Source organism: Mus caroli, unplaced genomic scaffold, assembly GCF_978045245.1.
Source record: "Mus caroli unplaced genomic scaffold, Mus_caroli_1 scaffold_8, whole genome shotgun sequence".
NCBI classification, from domain to species: domain Eukaryota; kingdom Metazoa; phylum Chordata; class Mammalia; order Rodentia; family Muridae; genus Mus; species Mus caroli.
In genome coordinates this window covers 63,960,913-63,983,121 of record NW_028227263.1, presented here as the reverse complement: position 1 = coordinate 63,983,121, position 22,209 = coordinate 63,960,913, and the positions used below count along the sequence as shown (strand labels likewise).

Sequence of the window (22,209 nt, the reverse complement as noted above, 5' to 3'; positions counted from 1 at the left end):
TTTTTATGTCGATGTTTTGTATATATTATAAAACACCAAAAATATAAATTATTTAAAAATTGAGAAACAAAACAACTATGCTTCTGTGGGGTTTTGTGACACAGCTGCATTCTATCTGTAATTGTGTTTTGTAGTTGTATTAATTATGTATATTATGTATGTATTAATTATTATAGTACGTGATGGCAAGATACTGCAAAATTTAATAGTCTGAACTTCAGTCAGGAATAGTCCTTTAGTTGCTCAGGAATAGTCCTTTAGTCACCTTTGGTCAGGAATTTGGAGGCAGTTGGGCTTAGAGTCCCCAACCAGTGGCCCTGGTTGCAGCTGCATGCAGGTTAACTGCGCTTCCTAGAGTCACTCATATGAACTAAGTATCCATTTGAGTTCGGCCCCCTGTTCTCCCAAGGGCCCCTTCACTTGGAACTCAGGTGTTCTGCATCAGACCAAAGCGACTGATGCTTAGGCAGTCACACATCACCACTTCCACAATATTGTTGTCAAATGTCACACTCCCGTTAGGGACCACTGTAATGGAGCTGACTATTAGGAGGCCAGGATGATAGAGGTCACCTGCAAGGCTGACTGCTATACAATGCTTCATTATTTTCAAACTCTTAACTTGGCACGTCGTGCTGTTACTGTCCAGAGATGTCTCCTAGAGCCCGTTATTGTAATCCTTGATTTTAGTGGTTATTGTCAGTGTTGGTGAGTTGCAGAGAAGTGCCTTGCTGGCAGCCTGCACTGAACTGCGTGTTCCTTTTAGAACATTTAACATTTTTAGAACATTTAACCAAGTTCACGTTGAAATGTAGAAAATAAATGTCTACTTTTCTTGATGGCACTTCCTCTTATACTCCTAAGTGTCATTGTCTGTGCTGTGAGTGGACTGTCCATTTGTAAGATTTTTTAAATAAGGGAAGAAAAATCACCCTTTAAATTTTAAAAGGTTGATGCATTGAACGTCTGTGTTGTTTTTGGCCACACAGTGGCTACCAGAAACATTTTCAAATCCCTGATTTCAATGTTGACTCCAAGTCTCAAATTTCATTCTAAAACTTTCTTCTCTCCTCACTCTTAAACTGTCTCCTTTAGCTAAGAGATAGATTTAAGTATGCATGAATGGGGACAAATGTATATAGGTTGGGCTTTGCCATCCAGCCGATGGAGAACTAATAGCGAGCTTAGTCTTTCTGTTGTTGCTGTCTTCCTGTATTGTGAGTCTTACCCGTGTCTGTGTAGCAATCCTTTAATCTAGGTTTCAAATTCTCTGACAGTGAAGCCAACACCGAAGATCAAATCTACCCACATGAGCCACAGTATGCTGAAAGGGCTCTAAGAGGGTGAAATCCCACCCTGGCTTCCCTTGGGATTCCCTGTACTCCAATGTGGCTTGTGGCCATCTGGTCTGTGGGGCTTCGGTGTTTGCAGGCAAAGCCTAGGCTCTAAGCCTGGCCAAGCAGCTTCAGAAACAGGTTCTGCCACATAGTTGCTGTTGACTCTGGACACAAATCCTTTTCACTCTCTCCAGCTGTTTCCTCACCACACAATGAGAACATTAATCTATGATGTCCACTTCTAAAATGCTTGTCTGCCGTTTTAACACTATAAATAGTGTTAGCTATTTTTAGAACTTTAGTTCAGAAATAAATGAGCGATGAATTTCTTTTAGTCTCCTCCTGTTTTATGCCTTGCAGAAAGCTCCTGTGCTTTCACATGTTGGAGTTGAACACCGGAGAGCTGTGAAGCACAATGTTGAATCAAAGCAGTACTATATAGGAATGCCCTCAGTCTTCATTCAGCATCAGGAGACTTGCTCTGGCCTGGCTAGAGGCCACAGTGGCAGTGAGTGTGAGGCAGGAGAGAAGAAGCAAATCCCAGATGCAGACCTCAGACCCGTCTCTCCCCTCCCTCCCTTCCCCTCCCTCTGCTGTTGGGTTGAAGTAGTTCTATACCCTGCAAGGAAGGGAGCGCAGAGGGTGCGGTCGCTAGTGATTGGGTCCTGAGCCCCACACTTCTGTCAAGTGCTCTCACAAGTCGGTTTGTCTTGCTCTGTTTTGTTTCTTGCAGTGCTGGGAGTCCAGCTCAGTAGACAGGCACCCTGCCAGGGAAATACACCTCTAACAAACCCCATCACTACCTTTATTTTGAGACAGAATCTCACTACATTGTTCAGCTTAGCCTGGAATTTATTCTGTAGCCCAAGCAAATCTTGAGATTCTCCTGCCTTAGGCCCCTGAGTAACTGGGATTGCAAGTCTGTGTCACCAAGCCTGTCTTATAAATTATTAATTTAATATAAGTTCTAATACTTTCTCAGATATCATAAATGATTTGTGTATCTGCTAATTTTATATACTATTTGAAGAAGTGTTGCAGTATTTCTAGATCTATAGTATATATGTTACTAGTAAGACAGAAGTGAATTCACAGGCATGGTGATGGTAGTTTTTATCTGCTAAGAATTTGATGAAGAGATGTAAATGAGCCTTGGCACACTAATGATAAGCCTCTGCTGGCCCTGGCCTGGCTAGCTGTAGAAGTCAGCTACAAGAGGGTGGGTTCTTCACAGGGCTGGCACCTAAGCACTTACGTTATTGCCCCCAGCAGAGGTCATTTTGGTTCTTCTGCCATTGTTATTTTGTTTCATTTTGTCATCCAGGTGAAATGCCTCAGCTTGTGAAAGGAATGAAGCTGCTAAACCAGGCTGACCCCTGTGTCCAGGTTTTAATTCAGGAAACAGGAGAGCATGTTCTGGTCACGGCCGGGGAGGTCCACCTTCAGCGATGTTTGGATGACTTACGAGAAAGGTCAGCTTAAAATGCTAGAGATGGAGAAATGATAACTCTAAAATCAGTGAGATGTTTTAATGTTTCCCAAACAGGTCAACTAAGACTGTGGTTTATTTTGGAAAAGACATGCAGTGCCCTCAATTCAGACATAAAACTGCTATTGGGTCATAAATTTAAATTTTAATAACTGGAAACTGACATGAATTTCATACATTTGAATAATTTTGTGTTTTAGCTTAAGTCGTAAAGCATTTTAAAAATATATATGTCAATCTTAAGCATCCACACAGCACATATCAAAGCAACAAAAATCTTGTAAATACAGACTATGATTAGGACAATGTAAACCTGGAAACCTCTGTGAAGGTCATATGTAAGTCACTATATCTGAGCATACCAGATCACTTTATAAATGATGTTTTTCTTCTTTGTTTTGTTGATAATGTATGTTTCTTTCAAAAATCCGAAAACTATAGAACAGTAAGGATCATGGGGTTATATGCAGAAATAAGAGTCATGAGCACTCAGGCCCATACCCCCATTTGTCACCTCCTGTAGGTATGTACGGATATACAGCTGTGTGTGCTGAGCGCTGCTCATTTGCATGACAGGCTTCTGCAGCTACGTAAGTGCCCTAACTACTGTAACCACCAATAGTGTTGGAAAGTGCCCGCTCACACTTTTGTAAACCTTACAACATCACAACCTGGAAGACAAAAGATATTTGTCTTAATATTTATACATTCATATGTTTACTAATGAAAACAGTGAGAATTTTCTTACAGTAGCCGTTTTCTTTTTAAATTTTCTGGGAAGGTAATAATGGTAACCTAGATAATAAGTGGTTGTTCGAATCATATGCTGCTAAATATAGCACGTGGTCCCTATGTTTGTCACCTCACCTGCACAGTGACCCCCATAGACTGGATAGTTGTGCTGGCAGCCACAGCAGATAACGCGGACTGTGCAGCAGTGTGCAATGGTGTCTTGTGGGATGAGGCAGGATCTCCTTCCAGATGGAGAGTCTGCCTTGACTTCCTCACTGGAGAATGCTGCTGTGGCTTTTTCCTTTTCCCTGTTTATATGGCTGTGATCCACACAAAACTCTAAGATGGATTTCTGTCTCTTGTCACCATTTTCTCAAGTTCCGTTCGGGTAAACCATGAGATACAAATAAGACAGTTCCAGAGGGTTCCTCCCATCCAAGTGCTAACCAGGGCCTGCCCTGCTTAGCTTCTGAGATTGTAGTAGATCAGGTGCACTCAGGCTAGTAGGACCCCAGTCTCCAGGTTTCTTCCTAAACTCACATGAAATAATCTCAGGTTGCTAGCTTCCTTAAACATTTGCCCTTGATCATTTAAATGATTTTTAAAAATATTTTCTCCTTAAACTCAAAACTGTTTTAATAGCTCTATATTGTTATCTTTGCTTAGTGTTTTCACCTCAAAATTTTCACTATGGATGCTTTTTTACCTCTGGAGGGAAAATTCCAAATATGTTTAATAAAAGAAATTGACTTTCTAGAAATGTACCATTAACATGGTATGAAGTAATTTCAATAAATGTAAATATATTTTTATTTTGGGAACTACTCCATGTAAATGTTCCTAGAAGATTTTGATATCTAAAAACTAATCATAATTTATAATTACATTGAATAAAGGCAGTGAGAACTATAACGAATCTTTTTTTAAAGTATATACTGCTTTATTAAAATATCACGAAAGTTCTCTCCTTTTTTGTTTTTTGTTTTGTTTTTTTTTTAAAGTAGAGTTTCCTTGTATAGAACACAGATTGACCTTGAAGTCACAATCCTCCTGCCTCATCCTCTTAGGGAAGATAGATACTGGGGTAGTGCTTGGCAATGCCACTTAAATTCTGAAGTAGTCCTTAACTGAAAGTACTGCTTACCGCCCACTCCCTCAAGACAAACAAAATAATTCCCTTCATGTAGCCTCTTGTGATAGAGGAAAAACAGCAGGCCCAGTGTTTCCTCTCAGAACTCAGAGGTCACCTGGATGCCAGCAGAAAGGCTATGTAAAAGTGGTGAGCAGAGAAGTCAGCTAGGCTCAGTGCAGTACTGGTGGGGACGGCGGCCAGGTGCATTGGCTTAGTCAGGCAGTGGTTTGTGGTCTGACAAGTACTACTTTTGAACTCCAAGAAGCAGAACCAAGTGGTGTTAGCAAAGGGCCATTGGCTTCTGCAGTAGCCCAGTGTCCTGTGATAAGTAAGGGCTTATTTGGGGACCAAGAGTCATGAGAAGGGATTATACTGAATAGCCTATTAGGTGGGGTTTGATTGAGGATATGTCACCAGGGTCATGTCCTTGAAGGATGTGCCCAGTGTATCCTCCCCCGCCCCAGCCCCATGTGTATAAGTCTTTCAAGCTGATTTGAAAATCTGTGTGCAAATTTTCAAAAAAGGGCCAACAATAACCAAAGAACTCCCAGCTGGGTGTTGTCACTGTTCTATAAGATTGGGAATCAGTCTTTCTTTAAAGCAGCAGTAAGACTGTGATGCTGATCACAGAAGGGATGGAGTAAAATAGAGACTCCAAAAACGGGTTGCAGGGTAGAGCAACGAGGAAAGGACAGATTCACCAGTAAACAGTGCTACCCAGTTTGATATCTGTGTGTGAGGGTGGGGGTGGGGGGAATGGGAGAAGGGGGTCTTATTTCATATCCTACTTGGAAGAGTGTGTGAGGTAGGTTGTAGGTTAAAGTGTAAAGACTGGAAACTGTCTAGTCTAGAAGATGCTGTAAGGTACGGGAATATGTATAAGAAGTGGGTAAGAAAATTGGATTTTAAAGACAAATGACAGTGAAGATTTAGTTCATCCTCAAGAAGCCTATAGAGTAAGAAAGCATGTACCAGTGTGCTCTAACCTTTTTAATACCTGCAGCGTGTGAGACTTACGCCCTCATGTCTAAACAATGCCTAAAAATACCTGACAACCCAAAAGGATGTGTTATCAGCACTAACAGGTACACCACAACAGGAATCTAAAAGCAAAGGGCATTCCAAAATGTATGATCGTGGTTGGTAAAGCCCTTGCCTTGTAAACCTGAAGACCTGAATTTAATCCTTGACCTATATTAGAGAGCCAGAATTTTGGCACTCACTTGTAATCCCATTGTTGGGATGGTGGAAATAGGCTGATCTCTGGGACTTGCTAACCAGATAGCCTAAACTACTTGGTGAATACCATGCAAGTGAGAGATCCTGCCTCAAAAACAAGGAAGGTGGCATCTGAGGCACAACAGCCAAAGTTGTACCCTGGCCTGCTTATGTGTGCACACACACAGGTAAAATATCTCTATGTACCCAAGACATTCTCAAGTGATGGAGGAGCTGCAGAGCGATACACTTGCCACACAGCTAGTGGGAGTAGGAATTGGTACACTATTGGAATCTGGTGTGTGTTGTGTCCTAAGAAAACAGCCACTTCCCTCAGCTTGGCAGATCTTCCATTTCTAAATCTCTGTGTATAACAGAGCTGGGCAAATGTCTGGCAAGGATGAGTGCTCTTGATGACATTCTTGTTCTAGGATAGGTTCTCACTGCATGGCCTGAGATGGCCTGAAACTCTCGGGCTCCAGTGATTGTCCCTCGGCCTCCTAAGTATCTAGAGCTATGGGAATCCACCACCATAAGTAGGTTGTCACTAATTAAGGTAGAGAGTGATTGAGGAAGAGACTGTAGTTGATCTTTAGTGTCCACATGCACACACGTGTATACTTGCATACACACACCTAAACTGCATAGTTTAGGTGTTTGTATTTAAACAGGAAAAACAAAATGGGGAGGGCAGATTATAATAGAAAGTTATGGTTGCCTGTGAGGGGCTTGGCGAAATGGGGAGGTGCCTTCTTATGGCTAGAGAAACTTGTATTCACTTTGACCTAAATGATCGCAGATCAGTTGATTCTTTACATCTCACGGTTATATTAAGAATGTCTGTGATTCCTCCTTAGAATAGGGAACAAAATACCCATGAAAGGAGTTACAAAGACCAAGTTTGGAGCTAAGACGAAAGGATGGACTATCCAGAGACTACCCCACCCGGGGATCCATCCCATAATCAGCCACCAAACCCAGACACTATTGCATATGCCAGAAAGATTTTGCTGAAGGGACCCTGTTATAGCTGTCTCGTATGAGGCTATGCCAGTGCCTAACAAATACAGAAGTGGATGCTCACAGTTAGCTATAAGATGAAACACAGGGCCCCCAATGTAGAAGCTAGAGAAAGCACCCAAGGAGCTGAAGGGGTCTGCAACGCTATAAGTGGAACAACAATATGAACTAACCAGTCCCCTCCCCGCCCCCCAAGCTCGTGTCTCTAGCAGCACATGTAGCAGAAGATGGCCTAGTCGGCCATCACTGGGAAGAGAGGCCCCTTGGTATTGCAAACTTTATATGCCCCAGTACAGGGAAATGCCAGGGCCAAGAAGTGGGAGTGGGTGGGTAGGGGAGCAGGGCGGAGGAAGAGTGTAGGGAACTTTCGGGATAGCATTTGAAATGTATATAAAGAAAATATCTCCTAAATCAGATAAGGGACTAATATCCAATATATATAAAGAACTCAAGAAGGTGGACTCCAGAAAGTCAAATAACCCCATTAAAAAATGGGGCTCAGAACTGAACAAAGAATTCTCACCTGAGGAATACCGAATGGCAGAGAAGCACCTGAAAAATGTTCAACATCCTTAATCATCAGGGAAATGAAAATCAAAACAACCCTGAGATTCCACCTCACACCAGTCAGAATGGATAAGATCAAAAATTCAGGTGACAGCAGATGCTGGCGAGGATGTGGAGAAAGAGGAACACTCCTCCATTGTTGGTGGGATTGCAAGCTTGTACAACCACTCTGGAAATCAGTCTGGCGGTTCCTCAGAAAATTGGACATAGTACTACCGGAGGATCCAGCAATACCTCTCCTGGGCATATATCCAGAAGATGTCCCAACCGGTAAAAAGGACACATGCTCCACTATGTTCATAGCAGCCCTATTTATAATAGCCAGAAGCTGGAAAGAACCCAAATGTCCCTCAACAGAGGAATGGATACAGAAATTATGGTACATTTACACAATGGAGTACTACTCAGCTATTAAAAAGAATGAATTTATGAAATTCCTAGCCAAATGGATGGACCTGGAGGGCATCATCTTGAGTGAAGTAACACAATCACAAAAGAACTCACACAATATGTATTCATTGATAAGTGGATATTAGCCCAAAACTTAGGATACCCAAGATATAAGATACAATTTGATAAACGCATGAAACTCAAGAAGAATGAAGACCAAAGTGTGGACATTGTGCACCCTCTTAGAATTGGGAACAAAACACCCAGGGAAGGAGTTACAGAGACAAAGTTCGTAGCTGTGATGAAAGGATGGACCATTTAGAGACTGCCGTATCCAGGGATCCGTCCCATAATCAGCTTCTAAACGCTGACACCATTGCATACACTAGCAAGATTTTGCTGAAAGGACCCAAATATAGCTGTCTCTTGTGAGACGATGCTGGGGCCTAGCAAACACAGGAGTGGATGTTCACAGTCAGCTATTGGATGTATCACAGGTCTCCCAATGGAGAAGCTAGAGAAAGTACCCAAGGAGCTAAAGGGATCTGCAACCCTATTGTTGGAACAACATGATATACTAACCAGAACCCCGGAGCTCTTGTCTCTAGCTGCATATGTATCGAAAGATGGCCTAGTCGGCCATCATTGGAAAGAGAGGCCCATTGGACTTGCAAACTTTATATGCCCCAATATAGGGGAATGCCAGGGCCAAAAGAATGGGAATGGGTGGGTAGGGAAGTGGGGGGCGCTATGGGGGACTTTTGGGATAGCATTTGAAATGTAATTGAGGAAAATATGTAATAAAAATATTAAAAATCAAAAAAAAAAGAAAAAAAAAAGAAAATATCTAATAATAAATAAATAAATAAATAAATAAATAAGGAAAAAAAGAATGTCTTTGGCCTTCTAGGACGTCATAGGGCATGCCTCTTATTTCGACTTTTTCACCCATTTGTGGTTTGTATACAAAAGAGGGAGAGATGAAGTGTCCGCTGTTGCCTCCAAGCCAGAAGAGCTGTCAGAGTTCTCAGCATGTAGATCTTAGATACAGAGCAGACGGAGTAAGAACCCACATGAAGCACCGTCACAGCTATATAGAAGCCTACTGCACTTGCCTGTCTGTCTGTCTGTCTGTCATCTGTCTACTTATTTATAAGTAACAGCAGGCTCTGCATTGCCATGATTTACAAAGCTTCGACTCTTGGTACCAGATAGATTTGGCAGCTGCACACTTCCCTCCACAGCATGAAATGACTTTAATTGTTTGAGCAATTTCTATAGTAGACTTCTTGGAACCTCAGACATTCAAAGTAGTGCATAGCTTTTTTTGTTACTTTATAATAAAAGGTAACAATATAATGGTATGGATGTATTTTCTCAGTTTTAATAGCTTTGTAGTTGGCTTCCTTAAAGTACCTAAGCCAATATTCTCTGTAATTTTAAAACTATTTTCCCATTCCTGTGCTGTTCCTATTTATCTGTTTCCTTTAGTGTCCGTGCTTCTGTGTTATTATCTTATATGCATATGTGGGTCAGGAGATGCACGTACATATGCTTGTAGTTGTGTGTGGAGGCCTCAGGTAGAGGTCATTCCTCAGATACTGAGCAACCCAGCTAACTAGGCTTACTACAGCGAGCCCCAGGAGCCTGGCTGTCTCTTCCCCTCAACACGGAGACTACTGACACAAACCAGCACATTGGCTTTTTTCACATGGGCTCTGGGGATTAAACTCGGGCCCTTATGCTTACTGAAGAGATGGCTCAACAGTTACTGCTCTTGCAAAGGACCCAGATTCCAGCCCTAGCATCCACCTTAGGCAGCCCATAGCTCCAGGAATCCTGTACTCTCTGGTCTCTGTGGTCACCTTCACATGCATGATGCACATAAACTCATACAGTATACATACATACATACATACATATAAATAAAAAATAAAAACTTTTTTAAACCTGCAAATTAAAAAAAATTAACAGTATAATTAAACAAAGACACATTTAGATTTATGTCCAGCACAGCCTTAGAGACTTATCTGAGATAAGGCTGGAAGACACAGTTTTGTTTTGTTTTGTTTTTCTTTCTCTTTTGGTAGTTTTGTTCTCTTCTGACTCACCCACCCTCCAACAATTAACTGACGATTTAACTCTTGGGCCATTTGAAGGTTTCTCTGCTACAAGGCATTCGCCTGATCTGCCTCCTTACCTGACATGTTTATTGAACCTAACAAAAATAAGTCACTTTACAAAACCTACAAGAATTCTAAAAACAAGGAATTCTATCATGACCCTGTGGGGTTTTGTTGTTTGTTTGTTTGTTTGCCAAAGTGCAGGCCAGTTGTCACCTAGCCACATGAAATTGTAAATTCCAGTAAATGCTTATAAGAAGTCAAGGAGCTCTAAACGTGAATCTGGCTTTGTATTTCTAACTGCATGAAATGAGAATAGTTCGGGTTTTCAATAGTGCTATTTCAGTAGCCCCTAACTATGCATAAAAAAGGAGTCACACTTGTGCCCAGCCAGGTGCCAACTGATAGGATGGGATGCTCAGACCCACATGTCCCTCCCGCCTGAGCCTCTAACAGCAAGAGTGGCTCGCTAGGATTGGTACAGTAGCAAATAGACCCTCAGACTGGGAAGTGGGAAGAATCACCCTTACGAAAAGACTGGGTTAGCTATTGGGCCAGTTAGTGGCAATTTTTATTCTACCTAAACACTTTTTTTAAAAAAACAAAGAATAAGCATTGAGTGCCAGTTTGGCATTTTAAATAATGATTATATAGATCACTTGATATTTTTAGCATATATTGTTTTATATTATAATTTTAGTTATATTGACAGACTTCGTGCAAATTAAGTTTGCATGACCTATGATAAAAATCAATTAGCATTGTGATTTTTTTTTTTTGTTTGTTTATCATGTTGTTAAAACTTTTCACTGCTGTGTAATGGTGAGGAGTGAGAACACTGAAACCAGAGAAAGATTTAGATCCTAGATCATCCACTCTCCAGCCTCTTAGACAATATGTTTGCTTACCTGGTCCTCTCCCTACACAATGAGGATTGTATTAGTGTCTGATGAGGAAATAGCACATTTGTAAAGCACTCGGCAACTGACCACCACAAAGCCAAACATACACATGTGTGTATTCTTAATTCTCTTCACCGCTGCGTTATCTCTTTCCCTCTGAATTATTGGGTGAGATTGAACTGCAGCTTTATCTGTAAATACTCTCAAGTTTGAGTATCAAAGTGATCTTCAATTGGTACATTGCCAGGTAGTCATCCATCCACCGTGTGCATCCTGGAGCAGACATGGAGACTTGAAGTTAGCTGGTCCTTGAAAGAAGAAAACCTTACTGGTAGAGCCATGGCTCTCCATGGAAGGAAGCTTTTATCATTCTTTTTTTCTTTTTAAGATTTATTTATTTATTATATGTAAGTACACTGTAGCTGTCCTCAGACACTCCAGAAGAGGGCGTCAGATTTTGTTACAAATGGTTGTGAGCCACCATGTGGTTGCTGGAATTTGAACTTGGGACCTTCAGAAAAGCAGTCGGCGCTCTTAACCACTGAGCCATCTTGCCAGCCCCCATTCTTTTTTTTTTTTTTTCTTCTGCACATTATCTGTTTCATGTTCTATATACTAAAATCCATTTAGATACTATTTTCATTTAAAAAAAAAAAAAACACTATTGAGTTTTCAAATTTGCCAAAAGGCATAAAATAAAGTACTTGGGCCATATCTACAGAACATTCAAAACAGAAAGAAACCTAGGATGAATTGTCAGCACTCAGTTTCCTTAGGGAATAAATTTCCCAGGGAAGATACCACTTTGAGAGTCCAAAAATCAGTATAATGTACTTGTACATGCACAAGTACACATACACAAAGATGTAGACCACCAAGGGTTCAGTGTGATTTGACAATGGCATAAGCAGAAAATAAGACAGAAAGAAAGATTGCCCGGTTCCTCGGCGGCAGCGGCAGCAGAGTCAGTCTCTGCCCGTCTATGCCCTGGCTGAGCTTACAGCCAACAAGAAAGAAACTAAATCCAGTATGTGTGGAAGGGGAACTTTCTGAACTTTGTGCCAGATTAGGGGTCAAGCCCTGTGCTATACAGTGCTGTAGACACTGTGTGAAGGTGTGGGACCATATGAAGTATATAAACAATATTGGTAAAAAAATCAAGAACACTAGTCACATTTCCAATGTTAAGCCATCCTGTGGATATTTACATTTAAATAAAATTAAAATCTTTTTCTTCTGTTGCACTAGCCACGTTTCCAGTGCTCAGTCATCAAGAGAAGGTAGAGAGCTTCCCATCACTACAGAAAGTTCATGGTGATGTGCTAGTCTAGACAGTCCTGGGTCCTTCTGGCTCACGTGAGCCTCTTTGTCAATACAGAATGTATCATGCAGCTCTGACTGGCATGAGTCTCTGACTGTCTCTTCAGAGGGTTAATCACTGGGTTCTTCTTCGCCAGACTCAAGTCTGGCAAATTTGATTTTAAAGGAGTCATGTGTCAGATCCTATTACAATATTTGTTTTCCACTCAAAACAATCTTACTTAAATAGATGGTTTAGTTGTCTTGAGAACGAACACAGCAGCAATATTCCAGCACAAGCCTAGAGCTCCACTGAGCTCCGTTCCCATCAGGGTGTCTCTCAGGCTAAATGAAAGCACCGTGTGAATTGAGACAGAACGTAAAGGACAGGCCTCACAGAAATGATGTTTACGTTTCTGTGTTTTCCTGTTATCTCTGTTGTGATGCAAGGCTAAGATTCTAACCAGCTGCTATTTCTCTTGCTCTCATAGGTTTGCAAAGATCCACATCAGTGTATCTGAACCCATTATTCCATTCAGAGAAACGATCACAAAACCTCCCAAAGTTGACATGGTCAATGAAGAAATAGGCAGGCAGCAAAAAGTCGCTGTCATACACCAAACAAAAGAAGAGCAAAGCAAAATCCCAGAGGGGATCCACGTGGACTCCGATGGGCTTATCACCATACCAACTCCCAACAAACTGGCCACACTCAGCGTCCGTGCCATACCACTGCCAGAAGAAGTCACTAGGATTCTGGAAGAAAACAGCGACTTGATTCGTTCCATGGAGCTTTTGACATCCTCCTTGAACGAGGGTAGAAATACCCAGGCCATTCATCAGAAGACCCAAGAGAAAATATGGGAATTTAAGGGAAAGCTAGAGAAACACCTAACAGGGAGGAAATGGAGGAACACTGTTGACCAGATCTGGTCATTTGGCCCAAGGAAATGTGGGCCCAACATCCTAGTCAGTAGAAGTGAAGATTTCCAGAGCTCAGTATGGTCTGGCCCAGCTGGCAGAGAATCAAAAGAGGCCAGCAGATTCCGAGACTTTGGCAATAGCATTGTGAGTGGCTTCCAGCTTGCGACCCTCTCTGGCCCCATGTGTGAGGAGCCGCTCATGGGTGTCTGTTTTGTTCTAGAAAAGTGGGAGCTAAATAAATGTGCAGAACAAGGAGCAAGTGATAAACAGCACCAAGGTCAGTGTGATCTGGTGGCAGAGGGACAGGGGGAAGGCAAAACCTGTCACGTTGGAGATGAAAACCAAGAGCAACAAGATGTCTGCTCAGAGCCCTTTGAAGAGACTTCCCAGAAAGGAGACTCTCCAGTTATTGACTGCTATGGACCCTTCTCCGGGCAGCTAATTGCTACCATGAAAGAAGCCTGCCGCTATGCTCTGCAGGTGAAACCTCAGCGCCTGATGGCAGCTATGTACACATGTGACATCATGGCCACCAGTGATGTCCTCGGTAAGGAGGGAAGGATGAAGACAGAGAGGTGCCCTGAGCAACAAGGTCTCCTGTATCTTAAACCCACTTAGTATTTTGTTGAAGCTAGAACATCTAATTTACTAACGGATTAAGAGTTTTTTGAAAGCCAGAGACCTGTATCTTAAATTCTCAGCATGGAAAATACATGGCTACTGAAGGTCTTTTCTTTTGCAGCAAATGTATCTTTTTTTATTCTCTGAGCTAAGATCTTTGATTAAGTTTGAATTGATTGTGTGTGTAGGGTGGAAGACATAGATCTAATTTCATTCTTCTACAGTAGTACGTTCAGTTTTGCCAGTATCATTTATTGAGTAAGCTGTCTGTTTACCAGTTCATGGTTTTGGTCCCTTTATCAAAATTTAGATGTCCTTAGCAGTGTCACGTTTATCTCTAAGGCTTGTTTTATATTCCTTTGGTCTACATGTGAGATGCTATGCCTGCTGTCATCTATCTTTGTCACCATGACTCTCTATAGTTAGATACCGTGTACTGTGCAGACCCCAGATGGGTCACTTTGACTTTCTGTGATCTTTTATATTTCCATACACATTTCAGGATTGTTTTGTGTGGTTGTGTAGGAACATCATTGGGATCTTGACGGGTGTTGCATTGAATCTGTAGACTACTTGGGTTGAATACTGTCTTTACAGTATTATTTTGCCAGCCCAGGGGATGCAAGGGCTTTCCACCATCTGGTTGTCTCCTTTACTTACTTTTATCAGCATCTTTTTATTTATTCATTTATTTATTTATTTATTTACTTATTTTTAATAGAAGTCTTTCCCTTTCTTTATGAATGAAATATTCTCCTTACTTTTCCTTCTTAGCAGTTTTATGATGAAAGGTCTGGCCTGTCAGGATATAATCCCAATTTGGCAGCACTTTTGTCCCAGGTGAATCAGTGTCTCAGCCTGGTAGCCGGGCCACCCTAATGGTGGTAAGAAGAACCCACCATTCTCGTCCTCACAGCACAAATTCTCAGTCCTGAGGAAGAGTTACTTAGGCTGTCTCAGACCTTATAGCTGCCAGCTGTTACATCAGATCACTGGCTGCTTCCCTCCCTGTAAAAGAAGCAGTGCTGAGGACCTCGGGGCACATGGAGTCTGGTTCAGGGTGGCCACCTGCTGTTCTGTACTGTTTCACTGAGGCTTATTTTCTTCTATTAAATGGGTAGAGGTCAAGGAAAATATGTCTTTGCAAGTTGTGAAAAGTCAGATTAGAACACAAACACCATTCCTCAAAGTGTCCTGATATCTTTGTCTGGAGGAATCTTGGAACTGTAGTGGTGAAGAGAATAAAGGATGAAAGTTAACCATAGGTGGGATTCATTTACTTATTCTCTTTGCTCTGGCCAGAGGGTCTTTGAGTCAGGACACAGTCAATTATGTTGTAATAAGTTTGCTTCACTGAGTAGTTTCCAAAAGAAGAATCTGAGAATGATTGATTTTCATTCATATTCATTCTCTCTCTCTCTCTCTCTTTCTCTCTCTCTCTCTCTCTCTCTCTCTCTCTCTCTCTCTCTCTCTCTCTCTCTCTCTCCCTTCTCTCCTTTCTTCCCTCTCTCTTCCTTCTCCTTCTCTTCTTCTTCCTCTTCTTCTTTCTCCTTCCTATTCCTCCTCCTCCTTCTCCTTCTCTTCCTCCTCCTCCTCTTCTTTCTTCTTAAAAGAAATTTAGGCTTGTATCATAAAGTTCTTTAGGATAAAGTGAATATCTGTAGCAGCATTTCAGAACAGCATGACTAAGCAAGTTAGGTCAATTTAGTCAGAGGCTACTGAACAGCAGTGTGCCCTGTAATGGAAATCTCTAAGTGTGGGCTACACACAGTGACCTCCATCCACTCTTTCTGAATGTTGCACCTCATATAGCCTGTCACCTAACTAGTCCATTGCCAGACCTTAGTCTGCATTTCCCTTGAGAGCCTCCTTAAAGAGACTGAGATGGAACTGAAATCAAGAGACCTTGATTGCTTCACATTCTGGAGAGCTCATCTGCATTCTCTTTTACTTGGCAATCTGTATGCCCAGTCTATTTCTAAACTTCTGGCAGTGGGCAGCTCATGTAATTCCATGATTAGACAGTATCTCCTTTATTAAGCATGGCCAGTCTCCTGCTCATTTTGGCCATGTCTGTACCACCTCATCTCTGTAGAGTTTGTATTTGTAAATGTAAGGTTCCCAGTCTTCTGCTCAGGAGGAAGCTACCCTGGTCCTCCAGCTGTTTCTGTGGGTTGTGGCCTTTCCATTCAGTACTCCTTCAGACACATTTCATTCAGCATCCTTTCTAAATAAAGCAGCCACGTCTGAACCCATCACCCAGGAGACCAGCCAGGACACAAATACCTCTCACTCACTCACTCACGTGGGTCAGCATTCTTTTCATGAAGTTTAGGACTGAGTCTCATTGGCCCTATTTTTGTTTTCATAGACATGTCTTTCCCACTGTTTCTGCAGAATCAGTGCTGGGGACTTCATTGTGGGGTGATTGCCTGGACTCCGCAAAAGATTAGATCTCATGATCTCCTATATTTATGTATCAACAGTCCGAGTCTATATAATTAATCCTCTTGTTACATGTTATATAATAAGCAATACAACTATGCAAAGGGGAAAATGGTCAAAAATTTAAATTTATCACATGAATTCCTTACCCATTTTTGCTGTTTTGTTTTGTTTTTCTGCATAAGTAAGCTATTAGTGGACAAAGTGTTCTGGTGAGGTTGCAGTCCTTCATGTCAGTGATCTCTGGTTACCAACTTAACCAGTTGTCCGAGAACTGCAGAGGTCTTTTCTCACCTTTCTGAGAGTAGGGTCACGCAGGTGTAGAGAACAATGCTTTCTTGCTGTTACCAGGAGTGTCTCGCTGGCTCTTCCCAGTGTGGAAGCTTGGGAGCAGTGAGAGGCCCCTCTGTGCTGTGTTAGTGCTTTTATTTTGGTAGGCCCAGCCTGATGTAAGCATGCTGGACTCGCTGCTTCAATCAGCATCCTCCCCCACCCAGTGTGCATACTCCCCCACTTGGAACATGGACACGGGCTCTCAGCTCTTGTCTCACAAGGATCATCTGGAATTGATCCTTTTTCTTTTTCCCTGTCCTCAGGATCAGTTATCATGTGACTTGTTGGTTTTTATGTTTGTTTTTTCTTTTCTCTTTCTATGTTCAAACGGTCTTTCTAAAGCCTACAGTCTGTGGAGGTCCTCCTTGTGCCGTCACTCAGGATAAGAGCAGCATGTTTCCTCCCCAAGCCATCAGTCCTGCATTTAGCATTCCAGGTGGCGCTTGCGGGTTTCTTCTACACAAACCCTACACCACGAAGCTGCATTTCTAACTTTTGTCCTTTGTTTCCCCGAAAAGACCAGTTTTCAGCATAACACCGAAGCCAGAGGCAGTTGTCCTGTTACCAGGTTGAAAGTCCCAGCAAACTGGTCACCTGAAACCACACCCAGCCCCTGTGGTGACTCATGCTCCCTTGGGTAATACTTCAAGGTACCAGCTGTCTTCCAGTTCTTTTCTCTTCACATTGGAGCACCTCACCTGGCTACCAGACACAGCCTGTGGCTTCCTGGAGCCAGCTGCTCTTCTGCGTCCAGTTGTTAGCATTCTTCTTCCTTTGGAGTGAAGTATGGCTCTCTTTTGTCGGAGTGGCATGGAAGTCCCACTGTGACAGGCCTTGCATGTGCAGCTATGTATGTGGTTTGGTTAGAACAGATTGGTCCCCAAAACCAACTGTCTACCATCACCACCACCATGAGTCTTTTTGGATATCTTTACCTTCCCTCTCCTGAATTGCTTTGAAGTCCAGTTCCTGGAGCATTCCCCTGAGGCCTGTTTTTCTCCTGGCATTTGTATCTGTGTGTGTGTGTGGGGGGGGGGGGGGGGTGTCTCTTTGGTTTGGACAGCCAAGAGTCCAGAGTCCGTCAGTGAAATCAGCTATTGATATGTGCTTTGATTTTGCTTTGCTTTTTGTTTTTCGCTTTTTTTCTTTTTTTTATTTCTTTTCTTTCAAACTCCATAACATCAATTGGAAAAAGCAATAGGGAAACTCTCTCTGTTCCTAAAGCCTTTTTACTTCTTGCCTAGGTCGTCCAAGATGGCTTCAGACTTTGTTGACTGACTGTTCCTTTTAATTTTCTAAGAATCAATGATTTTAGGTCCTTTTTATTTAGCAAATATGGATTTCATTTTACATCTTAATTTTACATCTTAATTGTTCCTATACAGATTACTAAATTATATATATGATCAAAGTGGGAGATTTTGTAGGAAAATACTCATTTCCAAAGTAGTTTATCTTGAAAAAAGATCCCAACAAAATGTCCTTTTTTACTTTTAAAAACACTTTTCTGCTGGGCGTGGTGGTGCACGCCTTTAATCCCAGCATTCTGGAGGCAGAGGCAGGAGGATTTCTGAGTTTGAGGCCAGCCTGGTCTACAGAGTGAGTTCCAGGACAACCAGGGCTACACAGAGAAACCCTGTCTTGAAAAAACAAACAAAACAAACAAACAAAAACCACTTTTTAAAAGGTATCTATGGCTCTATTATTGTTGTTGTTTATATAGATACAGTTACCTTGTCTGTCTTTGTCTTTCTTCAGACCTGTTACTCTCTGGCATTATCCTCAGCTATAAAGATACTTATTGTCTGACAGTGCTAGAATTTGAATCACAGCTGTGCTTGTTGGCCTATTTTGACATGTAGGAGTCGGTGTTGTACCTGTTAGAGTAAGTGCACTGGACCAAGCTGGAACCCCTGAACATCACTGTACTTTCAAAGCCCTCTTTTCCTCTTCATCTGGAGGCCTTTGAACATGTAGCCAGTGTCATGATTTTCCACAAGGGCTTGTTGAGCTGCATGTGTTAATCTTTAAGCCAAACATGATTCTTGTCTTGACAAAGGAGAAGTTAAGTAGACAAAGTTTAATGATTATAAGTGGATAAAGAGTAAAATCCAGTTGTTTAGTGCACTGGTTTTACAGTGGCATGTTATACAAAATTAGGATTAGTGGAATGGAAAACAGGATGGGTCTTTCCAAAGCCATGGGATGTTGAAGTGGGCCTGACTAGCCTGAGTCACTGCAGGCTCAGCTAGCCAGTATCTGCTGAGGCAGCATGCACAGGTGCACAGTTGAGCTAATGCTCATTCCTGATTGACTTTAGAAACTTCTCCGTGCTCCCTCTCTGAGCCTAGACACTGCTGTTAAACCCCTACAAAATGACAGTGTTAACTCTGTCCCAACTAATTGGGGGCCTGAGCTAGTTCTTTCTGAGTTTGTGCTACTCTGCCAGTTCCATACCACCTCTGGGTTGGATTTTCCTTTCTGCATCTGTAGGTAGTTGACAATGACACTACGAATGTAAAGCTACGTGCAGAGAGTGTCTGAAGACCTTCCGGGGATAGGTCAGCCTGCTGTGAAACTTCCTCTGACCCTGTAACTGAACTTGTTTGTAGTAGCAAGCAGCCTGCAAGCCCAGTGTCTGCAGCTTGCTTCAGCTCAACTTGATCCATCCTGTTAGCTGCATTTGCTTGAGTTTACATTGTGGTAGCTCTGTGGCAAGAGAAAGCTTTCATGTGGCCTTGTTCATAAGACTTAACACATATCCACAGTGTCTGTGTGTTTGTGTGTGTCTGAGAGTTGTCCACGTGTATTACCTGCAATAATGAATCATTTTTACTATCAATAATGAATGAGATGAAAGAAAAACATCTTCCTTGCAAGTTGGCCTTTTATTTTCTATTTTTTTTATTTATTCATTTATTTATTGTTATCCCTTTCCTTAGAATGCTGTGCATAGTTGTGACCTTATAGTATAAGTAACTTAGTATTTTTACTGTTCTTTTTAAAGCATGCTTCGATTTGGCCACTTACTCATAATTTTCACTTTAACCTCTGCATAATTCCTGTGAACTTGACGTGCTATAATTTACTGACCCATCACCCCCAACTTGGAAATTCATTATTTCATCTTTGTTTATTATAGAACACAATATGCTGTGAACAGCCACTTTGTTTTCTATATTCAGAAAGAAAAGGCTTTCTTGGTCTCCCATCTTTAGGGACTGTAGGTTAAGCTGTTAGAGTAGAAGATGTATGTGAATCTGTAATGCTGTAAAGACGCTGCTCTCTCTCCATGGAGCTGACATGGAGAGAGAGGTTCTAGCCTTCAGCATCAGCAGTGCAGGGTGTTCAAGAGTGTCCTTGAATCTGAAGAGAATATTTATGGGTTGACCTAAGGGTGACATAATCTACGCTGAAGGAGCTGTGGCTCTGAGTGGAAGTCCTCTGATGTACACTGGGGGCTTGGGTTGGGAAAGCTCACAGCTGTGGTCTCAGGGCGGGCTCTGTTCACAGGGGCTCAATTCCTCGTAATAACCAGGCCAGGGACAGGCTGAAGCACCAGCAGTGTAGTCATGCCCAGAACCCTTCTAGCTGAGCTGCTTCTGCTGCTGCTGTTTTCCTATAGAACTCGGGTCTGAAGTCACATGAACAAGGGAAGGACTGACTGGTCTGACACTTCTGTCCCAGTGAAGGGATAACAAAGTATTTACAGTGAGCAGCCTGGGTCAGAAATGTGCGTTGATTCCCCACTGACAGCAGTGGCAGGGTTAGAAGGTGTCTAAAGGTGTCTTCCAAGCTTTAGGCACAGCTGTCCTGGGAGCCCAGTGACTATGGGAAGTTTTCTTACAGGGTTTTCCTTTCCTAGGTGATCCATCGCTAGGCCTCTGTTGTAGGATGTAGTTCTAGTAGAATTAAAATTGAGTGGCTCAAAAATGTATGGTTAATTACATTCAGTTTCAATTACGAGTATTGATCCCAACTGTCGCTCTGGCCCCTGGAGGAGAAAAAATGGCAGCCTGAGAACCAGCAGTCACCTGTTTATCCTCACTAGCCCTTGTCACAACTCGTCCTTGTCACAACTCGTTTACCTGTTTTCCTAGTCTTTCTTATCCTACTGCTTCCCAGTCACTTTCATAAACCACCTTAGTTTTTTTCCTAGAATGTGGGGCTAGGAAGACAGTTCAAGATATAACTGCTTGTCCCAGAAGCCTAAGGACTAAAATTCTAATCTCTAGAGCAAATGCAAAAGCCAGATATGTGTCGTAAACATCTGGGATTCCAGCACTCCTAAGGGGGAGCGGAGGTGGAGACGCTAGGACCCCCAAAGGTTCATGAACCAGCTACCGTGGTGTACACAGCAGAAAAACATCAAAGAGACCCTGTCTTAAACCACATAGAAGGTGAGGACCTTCTCCTGACCACCATGCAAATACTGTGGCTTGTGCACACCAGCATGGACACATATTAACACACACACAATAATAATAACAAAACGTTTTTCTTAGAATAGAATAAAATAAAGATGACTTGCTCACATGTACTGTGTATTTTCATAAGGTGTGTGTGTGTCAGAGACAAAAACTATGTAGCAGAATGGAGATTATTTTATCAAAGCAATAGTTACGATTTTTTTTTTTCCAGCATTGGCAGACTGCTCTTAAAATACTGCATTGTGAAAGGCAGGTAAATAAGTCATATTGTCTCATTTAGGGACACAGCTGAGATACAACAGGAAATTCACAGCCTGTCAGTGAAAGTTAGGCTTGGTATCTGTCTTCAAGTGGCTGAAAGGCTGGCTTATAGAACAGGGATCGATCACACGTGTCCCATGAGGTAAATCTAGGACTGGTAAGTAAGAACTTTAGAGGATCTTCAGATTTTAGGCTCAGGACTTGTCTAGCTTTTAAAGATAGATGGGTCTACCCAGGAGCAAGCCAGGTTTAGGTAATACATTTTGAATTTACTTAACTTATCTGGTAATGTTTGCTGACTTTCATGTTCCTTCTAATTTACTGCTTTACGATTTTGTAGCTCACATTCCCAGTACTAATGACAAGGTAGGATCTATCCCTAGAGAGTGCTATGTCTTTTTGCTTGGATTTGAGTTTAGAAGGCCGTCAACTCTACTGTGGAGTGCAGTTAGCATTGTAGAGCAGGGCTGGAAGGCAGGTGAGAAGCCTGAGGTAGGTAGGCTTAGGCATCTCCCCTAAAATTCCCTTTCCACATAGACAGTATTTGACTTGGCTCTCTGACAGAGTTTGTTCGAAGGAAGACATGAGGCTTCCCAGAGTGCTCACAGAAAGTTATGTCTTTAGGAGTTACAGAATTAAACATTGGTGGCCCCGGGCTTAGGTGTGTAAGGATGTGCACTCATCCGAGGTCCCCAGTGCAGCAGACAGGCCATGAGAGTCAGGTTGAGGAGCACACTGGATTGGAGCATGGACATTAGCATGCAGTTAGAAGAAGCAGTTTAGCCGGGCGTGGTGGCGCACGCCTTTAATCCCAGCACTTGGGAGGCAGAGGCAGGCGGATTTCTGAGTTCGAGGCCAGCCTGGTCTACAAAGTGAGCTCCAGGACAGCCAGAGCTATAAAGAGAAACCCTGTCTCGAAAAACCAAAAAAAAAAAAAAAAAAAAAAAAAGAAGAAGCAGTTTAGTAGAGCTCTGAGCTACTCAAAG

The 22,209-nt window shown here is 42.2% G+C and overlaps 1 protein-coding gene across 1 annotated transcript in view; it reads left to right on the top strand.

The window, feature by feature from the left end:
• Efl1 (elongation factor like GTPase 1) overlaps positions 1-22,209 on the top strand; it is a 132,947-nt gene that overhangs the window by 104,534 nt on the left and 6,204 nt on the right. The window contains exons 17-18 of the mRNA XM_021166823.3: positions 2,662-2,809; positions 12,701-13,680. Of these exons, the coding sequence (XP_021022482.1) occupies positions 2,662-2,809; positions 12,701-13,680 (1,128 nt within the window). The remainder of the gene's footprint in view (positions 1-2,661; positions 2,810-12,700; positions 13,681-22,209) is intronic.